Source organism: Miniopterus schreibersii, assembly GCF_964146895.1.
Source record: "Miniopterus schreibersii genome assembly, chromosome: 1".
Lineage (NCBI taxonomy): Eukaryota > Metazoa > Chordata > Mammalia > Chiroptera > Miniopteridae > Miniopterus > Miniopterus schreibersii.
Window position 1 is genome coordinate 122,179,325 of NC_138101.1, and position 14,703 is coordinate 122,194,027.

The 14,703-nt window shown below is 41.1% G+C and overlaps 1 protein-coding gene across 1 annotated transcript in view; it reads right to left on the reverse strand.

Moving 5' to 3' along the window:
- TTC6 (tetratricopeptide repeat domain 6) overlaps positions 1-13,574 on the reverse strand; it is a gene marked incomplete at its 5' end in the record, with an annotated part of 188,853 nt that extends 175,279 nt beyond the window's left edge. Inside the window, one exon of the mRNA XM_081118398.1 lies at positions 12,669-13,574. Coding sequence (XP_080974524.1) covers positions 12,669-13,574 — 906 coding nt within the window. The remainder of the gene's footprint in view (positions 1-12,668) is intronic.
- Between the last annotated feature and the right edge of the window lie 1,129 nt (positions 13,575-14,703).

Sequence of the window (14,703 nt, forward strand, 5' to 3'; positions counted from 1 at the left end):
ATCGTATGAACTAGTTCTATTGGCAATTCCACCTCTGGGTATTCACCCAAAGAGTGGAAACACTAATTCAAAAAGACATATGCACACCTATGTGCACTGCAGAATTATTTACAATAGCCAAGATGTGGAAGCAACCTAAGTCTCCATAGACAGATGGATGGATAACTGGATGTGAGATATATATAGATGTGCATATATATATATATATAATGGAATGTTACTCAGCCATAAAATCTTGCCATTTGCAACAACATGGATGGACCTAATGGGTATCATGCTACGTGAAATAAGTCAGGCCAAGATAAATATCATGTGATTTTACTTATATGTGGAATCTAAAACAAAACAAAAACAGACTCATGAAAATAGATAACAAACTGATGGTTGCCAGAGGGGAGGGAGTGGGAATGGGTAAAAAGGTGAAAGGAATATAAAAGATTAATATCGTGATAACTTTGCCTGGTGACAGATGGTTACCAGACTTAGTGTGGTGATCACACTATAAGGTATATAGATGTCGCATCACTATGTTGTACACCTGAAATTAATATACTGTATGCCAACTACACTTTAGTAGTTTTTTAAAAACTGAATGGATAGGCCTGATGGCGTGGCTCAGTAGTTGAGCAGCGACCTATGAACCAGGAGGTCACCGTCCGATTCCCGGTCAGGGCACATGCCCGGGTTGCCAGCTCGATCCCCAGCAAGGGGCGTGTAGGAGGCAGCCTATCAGTGACTCTCATCATTGACGTTTCTATCTCTCTCCCTTCTTCTCTCTGAAATCAATAAAAATATATATATATTTTTAAAAGCTGAATGGATAGATGAATGTCTTAAAGGCCAAAGAGTGTGCTAGTAGGGGACTGAATCCAGCAAGTAGCTGGGTTCCAGGTCCCTTGCTCCCAATAGAGACATTGCTGCCACGCTATTAAATGTTTGGGATTTTGAACATTCATTTAATATTTCATTTGAAGAAAGATTTCCACAACTGAAAAGTATTGAAAAGCCACTGGCCTTTCAAATTAGCAGATTCAAAAGCACAGTAATACACAATGTTGGTGAAGATACAGGGAAACATATTGGTGCTCACTATTTGTAGGAATATAGGTGGTTCAACTTTACTGGAAGGCAGTGTGAAAGTAGGTACTAAGAACCTTCTAAAATGCATTTAACAGTTGTTGTTTTACTTAAGATCATTTTACTCTCACAGTATTATAAGGTAAGTATTACTGACTGTACTGCACAGATGAGAAAACTGAGGTGAGGCACCAATAATTTTAAGGAACAAATAAATTACAACTCATGGATCCCTTCGAGGTCATTAAACTGCAATCCCAAAGCTTTCTCCACCGTTTTCCATTGTCTGCTAGTTCTCTGTTATGTCACCTAACTCAACACTAAAAATTGTGTCACATAAAATCTTTCAATTCTTAGTACCTAGTACAATGCTAAACATTGCAGGTGCCCAATAAACCTTGCTGGAAGAGGGAATAACTCTTTGAGCCACAAAAGTCGCCATAGAAACTGCATGACCCTTAGAGACTATGACAAAACCCACCCTAATATCTCTTTTACCCTCTTCCATAATAACAGAGTGTGAACACTGGCACATACTTGCCCAGAATAGTGACTTCAGTTTCTCCTCTTTTGTAGCTAACATGGTCTTGTGGTTAAGTTTTGGCTAATAAAATATAAGCAGAAGTGGCAGGAACTTCAGACACACAGTTTTCTTGTTTAAAACCTTCCTGCTGGCTGGAATGCAGATGTGATGGCCAGAGCAGCCACACTGGACCTTGAAATGACCTTTGTAATGAGGGTCACAGTCAACGAACCAATAAGATGGCAGGATACTGGATCCCTAACTCTGTAAAACACACTATCAGTCCCACATTCCCGTTTCCATGGCCTTTTACAAGAAAAAAATTAACTTGCATTTTTTCTAAATCACTATTATTTTGGATTTTCTGATTATCAGCACCCATTAGCTGCCCAGAACTAGTACTATTAGGACTGCCACTTACTCCCATTTCCTTGTTACCTGATATTTGGCTAAACTGATTTGGCATTGTACTCATGACAGCCTATATGAATTATGCATTCCACTTAGCATTTTCAAAGATTCCACTGTAAATGGATATTTAATAAGCTTTTTCACTTAACCCTAAAAAGCAATAGAACAGAGTCATGCATAAAAAGCCATAATTCAGCGAACTGTTTAATAATCACTTTCCAGAGTAATAATTGATTGTCAAAGGCTGCACATCTAGGCAGGTCTCAACAGTATAATGAAATAGGAACAATGAAAAGTGTCTCGGCCGTCTCAGTCTTTCATTTCTTCAGAATCCGGTTGCCAATGATTAAGAGATGAAGAGCTTGAGACTGGAAATGTTCTTGAGGGGAAATCTGGCTGAAATGATAAGGTCTGGCTTTATTATAATCTCCTCCTGTGTGCCTAATAAATTTGTAGTAATCCAAGCAAAGGACAGGAATTTTATTTACTGTATTATCTGTGAGATCTAGAGAGAAGACAGACTACCAATTTAAAAGGTGGGGTAAGGGGCAGCGGGTGCAGGAGATTTTACTTATTATCAAAACTTGTCAAATCTGATGACCAGTATGACAATGACCAGTTAACCATGTGATCGGGGCAATCCTATAGCCTTACTTAGATAATGCCCAAAGCATTGGCTCTCCCTCCTAGCTTTTGGGAATTCCTAGTAAGGCCTCTGACCCAACACTCCATTCTATCAAGTCAAGGAATCTCAACAAGACCCAACCCAACACAGATAATAAGATTTCAAGGATGTCAAAAGTAGATGCTCTTCCCCAAAAGAATGGGGACTCATAACCTGTACCAATTGGGCTAAAAAGAAAAAGTACTGATAGGTATTTCTTCACTTTGATGATAGCACATAGATTTCAAAATAAAATAAAGCTAATAAGGTGAAGTAGAAGTGGGTTGGTCTGTTACTCTGCCTTTATTTCACATGAGAGACTGCAGATAAGGGATATCTTACCTTTTATTCATATTAATAGCAACCTAAATTGGCAGAATTAATGTTACTTGACTGAATGCACTAGTTTGTGATCATATAACCAGCAACTTATGTCATTACTACTTGTAATTCCTCTCACCTATACCTTTTCACCTTATGACACAATATAGTATGTTACATGCCCAGCCAGAGTCCCATCTCACACCCACCATCTCTACCACCACCACAGGGCCCTGTGAGCAGCACATCCTTGCTTCTTGCTGACCTTCCCCAGGTTTAAGTGTGCTGGGCTCAGAAGTCACCCACAAGATGCTACGGGTGGCCATCCCGGGGGAAGAGTGTGTGATGATCCTCACACTGATGCAGTGTCATCACAGAGATCTGAGAGGGGCGAGCTCACAGTGAGAAAGGATTCTGGGGTCCTGAGGTCTAGGTCTTAAAACAGGGAGGGGAAAAAAAGGAGGGAAAATGGGGCAAAGAAAAAGGAAGGTGCCGTCAAAATGACATGGCAAGAATAAAAACAGCGCTGGCCTGGCTATCAGAAGAACTAAATAGGTTCTGGTCCCAGCTATCTAGTTAGCTGTATGGCCTTGTAAAAATCACTTTCTCTCATTGGGTCACGGTTTTGTTATCTCTAATACAAAGTTAATTAGGTGACCGTCCAGCTTCAGACACTATCTTAATGAAAAAATGAAGGTAAGGGAACGCTATGGAAAAACTGATCACCAAGACTCTGAAAGTTCTTTTCCATATGATAAGAAAACAAAGTAAAGTGTGCGAAATTGTATTAAATGAGAATGTGTTATTTTTTCATTTCAATGCATTAGACTAAGAATCTAACCTTTTTCTTACTATGCTTAAAAAAAATGCATAGGATAATAAATATGGCTGATTTTACCAAGTCATCGTTCTTTTCTATGATGAGACCAAGGATTAGCACACTTTCCAGTGAATGAAGGAAACCAAGTACCTGTAAAAGAATACTCCTCCCAACATGAAATGTATATTAAACACAACTCAATAATGTGCTGCACAGTCTATGAGACTGCTTTCATTTGGGATGAGAGATGCTTAAACATGATTGTGGTTGGCTAGTTCTCAAGATTTTGATTTACTGTCAAAACGACTTATCTACCCATCCTTATTAAAATCCGCGTTTACCCATTATGCTTTAAAATAAGCATTGTAAAAAACACAGCTGCCTAGCTTTAGGCTGTTTACAGCTACAGACTGATGGACAACCAAGTACTATACTTTTCAATAATAAAAATAAACAACTTCCCATGTACAGTAAGTCAACAACATGCAACCTAACTGGGATATGCAGTTCCTTCAATCTGCTGTCAAGGTAGCTATATGATTCTAAGTCCTAATATCAACGTTAAAAAAATAATATATTTTTTAAAACTGTTTTAAATTGTAAAAATTCTTTCCTCCTGTTTTACACAAAATAAATGAAAATTGTTGCTTGAAAATATCACAAAATTACCTTTAAAGTAGACTAAAACTCTACAGTGTTTAGATGGCAATTAGTGCTGGATTTTAAATAAGCAGTTTATCACCTTGTGCCCACCTCACCTTACCCTGAAAGAGATTCTAAGCACTACGACTAGTCCTTAATATTTAAAAGCATTAATAAGGTCTACATTAAGAAATCAAAGTTACAATTGAGCTATGTATTAAAATAACAATACACAAAGGGAAATGCTTTCATCCTAAATATCTAAATAACTGTAACTGAAATAGCCAGAAAAAGCAATTATTTTGCCAACATCTAAAAATTCTTCAACTTACTTCACATGTGCTTAAACCTGGTATATGTGAAAATGGATCATTTTCAAGATTCAAATGAGAGGGGAGAACTCATAGTGAGAAATAAGTCTGGATACCTGGGGTCTATGTATCCTTTATGGTCTATGGTCTAAATTAAGGAACTTTCTTATATAAATAGACAAAAAGGGAAAAAAAATCATTTCTAGTCAGCACCTATACTAAAAATGAGGGAAAAAAGGCATCTGGATTTTACAACAAATTAGCATTTCATTTTTCAATTAACTCTGTATTTCAATCTTGAAAGAAAATCCTCATGGAATAAGTTGATTTTAAAGAAACATCTTCTAGCTTGGTTCAAAATCATTACTATAATCACTAGCAAAAGGAATAGAAATTGTCCTTCAAGAACTAATATAAATATTTTATTTTCCATGTTTAAAAATGAATGACAATTAAATACATTAGCATTTTGTATTTATTGAAAGCATTCAAATATTATCTGAAAGATTTTAAATTTTCACATACAAAAAAACTGTAATTTAAGAATCTTCTTACTAGCTTAAAATACTGCACAAAGGGAATGTGTAAAAGAAAAGTGTAATAAATGTGTCTCATTTTGAACGGAAAATATTTGTCCAAATTAGTCCCTCCCAATTGTACTGATGTCATTTAAACAAGATAGATTGCTTTTCTTTGCTCCGATCCTTTTAGGCTCCCTGATTTATGCCTCTAATGAGCAAAAATTGTGTTCCTAGGGTAGGAAAAGATGAAACTGAAAAGTAAAGAGCTAAGAAAATGTTTAAATACTATGGAATAACATGCAGCTATTTAAAAGAATATATTAGAAGCTATACATACTGATATATGTCTAGAATGTGCACCATATGTTATTTTTGTAAAGAAAGAAACCTTATATACATATATAGATGTGTATGTATGTGTACACATTTGTACTAAAGAATTAAGATAAGTGTGGAAGGATAAAAAATAGTAAGTGTTGGTTACTGTTTGGAAGCAAATGGGGGCTTAGAAGAGAATAATTAGTTTCCTTATGTTAAAGAATCTGATAACATTTTATTTTGAGATAATTATAGGTCCAAATTCACTTGTAACCAACAATACAGAGATATCCCATTACCCTTTATTCAGCTTTCCCCAGTGGTAATATTGTGCAGAACTATAATACAATATCACAGCCAAGATACTGACACTGATACAGTCAAGACAAAACATTTCCATCACAAGGATTTCTAATGCTGCCTTTCTAAAGTCACACAACACTTGCTTCCCACCATCCCCTCCCCCAAGTCTGTTCTTAACCCTTGGCAGCTGCAAACCTGTTCTCCATTCCCATAATTTTGTCACTTTAAAAATGTTGTATAAAAAAAAAAAATCATCTTAGAAGAGAGACCAAGATGGTGGTGGATTAGGTGAAAGCTACACTAACCTCCTCCCAGGACCAAACCGGAATTACAACTCAATTATGAAAAAAGTCATCCTGAATAAGCAACTGAAGACTAGGTGAAGAGAGACCTTATAACCATGGACTGAGAGAAGAAGCTACATTGAGACTGGTAGAAAGTGCAGGGGCCTGATAGGGCTGCCCAGGCTCCCACAGGTGGCAGCTGAATTTCTGGAGGGATATATCAGTTGCAGGGAGTTTCCCCTGAGAAGTGTGCAGTCTAAACCCCAAGCCAGGCTCCCAAACCCAGAGCACCAGAACTAGGAAAGGTGCACACATAATATCAGGCTATGAAAAGCAGCAAGGTTTCTATCGGTCAGGGAGAAGTGGGGTAGAGAGGCAGGCACCCACTTAAAAGGCCAACACACACTGTCTGACTGGCATGGCTGAGCAGTTGAGCATCGACTTATGATCCAGGAGATTTGAGGTTCAATTCCTGGTCAGGGCACATGCCCAGGTTGTGGGCTTGATCCTCCCAGCAGGGAGGGTGCGGGAGGGTGCAGGAGGCAGCTGATCAACGACTCTCTCTCATCACTGATGTTTCTATCTCTCTTTCCCCTCTCTGAAATCAATAGATTAAAAAAAAAAAAAAGGCCAACACACAAAATTTCATTCACAGCCACTCACCCTAGCCTCTGGCAGAAACAGGGCAGAGCAAACTAGAGCCAGTGAGTAGAGTTTGGAGTTGGTGGCTCTTGCGAGAGAGCTGAAGGGTCAGTCGCCACGATCCCTGTGCTGAGTCAGTCTCCCATACTGTAGAAGTCATTATTCTTCTGCAGAGCATTCCCCTCTATGCAGCATCAACTTGGAAGGAAGCAATAGTCCCACCCACTGGAATGCCTCTAGCCCCATCCTTGGGAGTTTACTGAAAAGTACACCTGGAGGTTCTTTCAGTGACTACAGCTACTGGACAATCTGCAGGCAGAGGTGGAACTCCAGGTGCTTTGAGACATTTGTTAACCTACCCCTGGGCCTGGTGCTGGTAAAAGCCAGCCTTAGTGTGCAGCTTGATGCTTTCTGCACACATCCAGGCCCAACAGAGACAGCCACAAGCTTTGGGTCACTGATAGCTCCAAACAAGTTGCCCAGGGCCAGTCACAGGCAGTGTCTGACACAGGCCTGCACTGAAGTACCTTTGAAGAGCCCCAGAACCAATACATCCAGTGGCCAGCTTCAGACAGCCACAGAGAAGGATCCAATAAGCTTCACAAGCAGCATATCCAACAGGAGAAATCAGTAGGCACCAAACCCTGCACAGGTGACTTTCACTAAAAGTAATCAGCACCTGTAGAGCAGCTTGCATGCTGTGTTGGTGGTTGAGGGTCACAGTCAGCCAGCCTAAGGGTCAATCCCAGGCACAAACAGGCCAAGAGCAATCAAGACTCAATTACAACAGGAGGGTCCACATAACACACACAAGGCACATCCCTAGAGCACCCAGCTCCGGTGATCAGGAAGACTGCGCCTCTGGGTTGCACATGACGCCTACTACATACAGCCACCTTACCAAGACTGAGAGGCATAGCAGATTTAGCTAATACATAGAAACATTCACAAAGAGTCAGTCAAAATGGGGAGACAAAAAAAAAAGGCCCCAAATAAAAGAACAAGAAAATTCTCCAGAAGAAGAGCTAAATGAAACGGAGGCAAGCAATTTATCAGATATAGAGTTCAAAGTAATGATTATAAGGATGCTCAACAGCATGATAAAAGACATAGAAGTCATACAAAAGAACCAGTCAGAAATGAAGAATGCATTATCAGAAATAAAGAATACACTGAAAGGAATAAGCAGTAGGTTGGATGGAGCAGAGGATGAAATAAGTGATTTGGAAGACAAGGTAGAAAAAAACACCCAATCAGAGCAGCAAAGTGAAAAAAGAAGTTTAAAAAATGAGGATAGTTTAAGCGACCTGTGGGAAAACATGAAGTGTAACAACATCTGCATGATAGGGGTGCCCGAAGGAGAGAAGAGGGAGCAAGGAATCAAGAACTTATTTGAAGAAACAATGACCAAAATCTTTCCTAATATGGTGAAGAAAAAAGACACATGTCCAGGAAACGCAGAGAGTCCCATAGAAGATCAACCCAAAAAGGCCCACACCAAGACACATCCTAATTAAAATGTTAAAAGTTAAAGACAAAGAGTGACTTTTACAAGCTGCAAGAGAGAGGCAGTTAGTTACCTACAAGGGAGCTCCCATGAGATTGTCTGCTGATTTCTCAACAGAAACATTTCAGGCCAGAAGGGGTTGGCATTAAGTATTCAAAGTGATAAAAAGCAAGAATCTACAACGATGGCTACTTTACCCAGCAAGACTATCATTTAAAATTGAAGGAGAAATAAAGAGATTTCCAGACAAGAAAAAGCTAAAGAAATTTGTTACCACCAAACCAGTATTATAAGAAATGTTAAAGGATCTTTTTTTTTTTTTTTTTTAATATATCTTTATTGATTTCAGAGAGAGGAAAGGAGAGGGAGAGAGATAGAAACATCAATGATGAGAGAGTCATTGATCGAGCCCCCAACCCGGGCATGTGCCCTGACCGGGAATAGAACCCCGATCGCCTGGATCCTAGGTTGATGCTCAACCGCTGAGCCACACCCGGCCGGGCTAAAGGATCTTATTGAAGAAGGAGGAGGAGGAGGAGAAGCAAACAAACAGAGAAACATAGTTTTAAAAAATAGCAATAAATGCATACCTATCAATAATCACTTTAAATGTAAATGGCTTAAATGCTCCAACAAAAGACAAAGCATAGCTGAATGGATAAGAAAACAAGACCTATATTTATGCTGTCTTCAAGAGACCCACCTAAGAACAAAAGATACACACAGACTAAAAGCAAAGGAATGGAAAAAGATATTTCATGCAAATGGAAAGGGAAAAAAATGAGGATAGAAAAACTTAGACAAAATAGACTTTAAAACCAAGGCTATAGTAAGAGACAAAGCAGGACACCACATAGTGATAAAGGGAGCAATCCAACAAAAGGACATAACCCTTGTAAACATTTATGCACCCAACAAAAGAGCACCTAAATATGTAAAGCAAATCTTAATGACCATAAAGGGAGAGAGTGACAGTAATAGTTATATTAGAGGATTTTAACACCCCATTGACATCAATGGATAGATCTTCCAGAAAGAAAATTAACAAGGAGACAGTGGCGTTAAATGACACACTAAATGAAATGAATTTGATACCTTCAGAGCATTTCACCCCAAAGCAGCAGAATACACATTCTTTTCAAATGCACATGGAATGTTTTCTGGGCTAGACCACATGATAGGACACAAAACAAGTCTTGATAAATTTAAGAAGATCAAAATCATATCAAGCATCTTCCCTGACCACAATGGTATGAAACTAGAAATCAATCACAGGAAGAAGGAACAAAAGGCATCCAAATTGGAAAGGAAGAAGTAAAACTGTCATTATTTGCAAATGACATGACACTATATACAGGGAACCCTAAGGATTCCATCAAAAAAACTACTAGAACTGACAAATCAATTCAGTAAAGTAGCAGGATACAAAACATCCAGAAATCAGTTGCATTTTTATACACCAATAATGAATTACCAGAAAGGAAAACTAAGGAACCAATCCCATTCACAATAGCTTCAAAAAGAATAAAATACCTAGGAATAAATTTAACCAAGGATGTAAAAGACCTGTACCTGGAAAATTATAAGACAATGAAGAAAGAAAATGAAGAAGATACAAATAAGTGGAGGCATATACCATATTCATGGATAGGAAGAATTAACATCATTAAAATGTCCATACTACCCAAAGCAATCTACAGATTCAACTCAATTCTTATCACAATACCAATGCCTTATTTCCCAGAACTAGAGCAAATATTCCAAAATTTTATATGGTACCACAAAAGGCCCTTAATAGCCTCAGCAATCCTGAGAAAGAAGAACAAAATTGGAGGGATCACAATACCTAATATCAAATTATACTGCAAGGCCAAAGTAATCAAAACAGCCTGGTACTGGCACAAGAACAGGCATATAGATCAGTGAAACAGAACAGAGATCACAGAAGTAAGCCCACACCTTTATGGTCAATTAATATTTGACAAAGGAGGCAAGAGCATACAATGGGGTAAAGACAGTCTCTTCAATAAATGGTGTTGGGAAAATTGGATACATATAAAAAAAATGAAACTAGACCACCAACCTACACCATAAACAAGAATAAACTCAAAGTGGATTGAAGAATTAAATGTAAGTCATAAAACCATAAAAATCCTAGGAAAAAAACATAGGCAGTAATATCTGACATCTCTCGTAGCAATATTTTTGTGTCCATATGTCCTCAGGCAAGAAAAACAAAAGAACAAACAAGTGGGACTACATCAAAAGTTTTTGCATAGAAAAAAAAATCAACAAAACAAAAAGGGAAACCACTGAATGGGAGAATATATTTGCCAATGATACATCTGATAAGGGGATAGTACCCATAATTTATAAAGAACTTATAAAACTCAACAACAAAAAGAAAAAAAACAACTCAATGGGCAAAGGACCTGAACAGACACTTCTCCAAAGAGAACATACAGATGGCCAATAGACATAGGGGGGAAAAAACCTCAATATCACTAATCAGCAGAGAGATGCAAATTAAAACCACAATGAGCTATCACCTCACACCTGTCAGAATGGCTCCATCAACAAATCAACAAACAATAAGTGCTGGTGAGGATGCAGAGAAAGGGTAACCCTAGTACACTGCTGGTGGGAATGCAGACTGGTGCAGCCACTTTGGAAAACAGTATGGAGTTTCCTCAAAAAATTAAAAATGAAACTGCCTTTTGACCCAGTGATCCCACTTCTGAGAATATATCTGAAGAAACCCAAAACACTAATTTGAAGGAATATATGCACCCCTATGTTCATTGCAGTGTTATTTACAATACCCAAGATCTGGAAACAGTCCAAGTGCCCATCAGCAGGTAAGTGGATAAAAAAGCTGTGATACATTTACACAGTGGAATACTTACTCAGCCCTAAAAATAAAGGAAATCTTACCTTTTGTGACAGCATAGATGGACCTGGAGATTATTATGCTAAGAGAAATAAGCCAGTCGGCAAAAGACAATTACCATATGATCTCACCTATATGTGGAATCTAATGAACAAAATAGACTGACGAATAAAATAGAAGCAGAGTCATGGATACATGGAACAGACTTACAGCTATCAGAGGGAAGGGGTACTGGGTAGCTGAATGAAAAAAGGTGAAGGGATTAAGTGAAAAAAAACATACATATATAGCCCTGGCCAGTGTTGCTGCGTGGTTAGAGGATCGGCAGCAGGGGGGGAGGGGGGTTGCAAATGGTCAAGGGTTCAATTCCCGGTCAAGGGCACTTACATGGGTTATAGGTTCCAACCCTATGGCTGGAGGCAACCAATCAATGCATCTCTGTTACATAGATGTTTATCTTTTTTCTTTTTCTTTTTTTAATATATCTTTATTGATTTCAGAGAGAGGAAGGGGGAGAGAGAGAAAGACAGAAACATCAATGATGAGAGAGTCATTGATCGGCTGCCTCCTGCACACCCCTGAGTGGGGATCGAGCCTGCGACCCGGGCATGTGCCCTGACCGGGAATCGAACCCCAATTGCCTGGATCCTAGGTCGACGCTCAACCGCTGAGCCACGCCCAGGCGGGCTAGATGTTTATCTTTCTCTCCCCCTTCCCCTCCCTTCCACACTCTCTAAAAATCAATGGAAAAAAAAATATATATACACACACACACATAGACACAGACAACAGTGGTGATAGCCAGAGGGAAAGGGGAGTGGCGGGAGGTGGGGGTAGGCCAAGGGGGGATAAGGGGGGACAGAAAGAGACTTTGCTTTGGGTGATGGGTGCACGATGCAGTGTGCAGATGATGTTTTGTTAAGTTATACGCTTGAAACCTGTATGGTTTTGTGAACCAATGTTACCCCAATAAATCCAATTTAAAAAGCATTTTAAGAGGCTGGTTTTCACTGAAATGTTACACAACTCTTATAAATTCAATTCCTTAATAGTAATATATTGATCATCTTAGAATATAAATTTACTGCTAATAATGCTAAGCTGTAACAGAAAAAGACGAGTTTTTCATATAAACATCTGTTCTGTTATTTCAACACTAAATCATCGCAAACACGAAAGGAAACGTGACCAGGGGCGTATTACGCAGGCCTGCTACTACTGTTCTTTGAACCAGTTTTTGCAATAACCTCTCAGTGTATTTCCCTTTGAAAGACACACCTTCCTTTGATGGAAAACTCAAAAATTCAAATTCAAAATGCAAAAGACTTGAGTAACACTGCAGTGTTTTGTCTAGCTTAGAGCACACCGTAGGCAGTGACATTTTACCCCAAGGCTGCATTTCCCCAGGAGAGCTATGGCCCCCTTTTCACCTACTTCCATCTTAATGTCGTAGTTCTGACCGAGGACACTCTGTATGAGCTCTTTGATGGTCTGGTCGGAGGCCAGCTGGGCCTCGGACTGCAGCGAGGCGATGATCTCCTCTATGGACGTCGGGATCACCCGCACGGGCAGCGGGGCCCGCAGCGGGTCCTCTCCGCCCGGCTGCAGGGTTTCCGCCTCTGATCTGGAAAACAGCTCGGCGGCGCCCTCGCGCACGAAGTGGGTGCGGATCCTCACTCTCCTGCGCTCGACGGCAGCCTCGGCGCCGTCGTCCCCGCCGCGGACGGAGCCGCTCCTCCCGCCCCGGGCCTCGGGGGCCGGCGCGCCCGGGGCCGCCTCGGGCTGCGCGCCGCGCGCGGGCGCCGGCCCCGGGACGAGCTGGGGACCTGCGGGCCGCGGGCTCCTGGGGCCCCGGGGCTCCCCCGGCTCCCTCCTCGGCACGCACGGCGGCATCAGGACCGCGGGCCTGGACGTGCCGGCCCTGCTGGCGATGACCGGCGGCTCTTTGGACGGCCGGTGCCGGAGGAACGCGGAGCTCCGCAGGTAGAAGTCCCGGGGGCGGAACGGCCGGGGCCTCCAGGGCGCGGCCCGGCCCGGGGGACGCCTCGCCCCGCCGCGCGCCGGCAGGAGGGCCCCCGCGGGGGGCGCAGGGCCTTTAGGCCCAGGGAACCCAGACGGCTCCTGGGGTCCAGCGCAGGAAACGCTCCCCTTCTCAGACCCGGCGGGGCCAGGGGCCTGCAGGCCACAGGCAGGAACTTCATCCACCGCCGGCTTAGACGCCAACTTCTGCTTGAATCGGAGAAAATCCTTTTTGGTCTCCCCTCGAACCTTCTCAAGCTCTTTAAAGATGTACAATTCTTCTTTGTAGCTCAGTCCAAAGTGCTTCGAAATCGTGGACATCTTGACTAATTTGCCCTGTGAAAAAACAATATATTAACGTATAACACAAAAGTTCTGTTGACAAAATTCCAACTCAGTAAAGCTTATAGCAGAACACTCGCTGTGCTTCCCGAGACAACAGTGGATAGCAGCAGTTTGTATCACTTTAAAACCAATTACTACCCTTTGGGACAGTATGGATGGCCCTGGAGAATATTATGCTAAGTGAAATAAGCCAGGCAGCCAAAGAAAAATATCACATGATCTCGCTTATACGTGGAATCTAAAGAACTTAATAAACTGACGAGCAGAATAGATTCAATGACATGGAAGCATAGATGAGACTGACGAAATGTCAGAGGAATGGAGGGGGCGGGGGGGGGGCGGTTGGGGGGAGGGGGGGAAGAGAGTAACCAAAGAATTTATATGCCTATATGCGCAACCTAAGGACATGGACAATGGTGGGAGAGTGACTGGGGAGGGGGAAGGAAGGGGGGGGAACGGGGCATTGGGGAGAAAAAGGGACATCTGTAATACTTCAAACAAAAATAAAAATTAAATAAATAAATAAATAAATAAAACCAAGTACTGACCTTTTCATAGGAACCATGAAAAACCTTTAAAGCTTTTTGTAAAAGCTTTTCTTTACTGTGGGTGTTTCTGAAACCCCTGTTGGGTTTATTGTAACATTTCTTTAGACTATCACGTATAGCGTCCTACTTCCATAGTACACACAGTACACAGCACACAGCACACAAAAGCACAGAAAATCTCAAGTAATCCTGGTAGGATAGCCCTTTCCACTTCCTTCTCCAGCTGGTCCTGGGTGTCTCCATCCCACACAGCCCACTTCCCTCACTGTGTCACCTGAGCTGCAGCAGCCAGAAGGTAGGCCTCAGTGAAATCAAGAGGCCTCATGGGCCAAGTGTTTGAACTTTTTACGTGGGCTACTAGAAACCATTCAAAACCTTTATAACAGAAAAGTGGTTTGATAGGATCTAGTGCTTAGGGGATATAAATTTTTAGTGGGAGAAACAATAAAGGGAGGGAGGGCAAATAAGAGTATCCACAGTTTGAGCCTTAGGCCTGGCCTTGGTAACCTAGCAGAGTGAAAACAGAGACCTAAGGAGATAAAACTGGTAGGACCTGA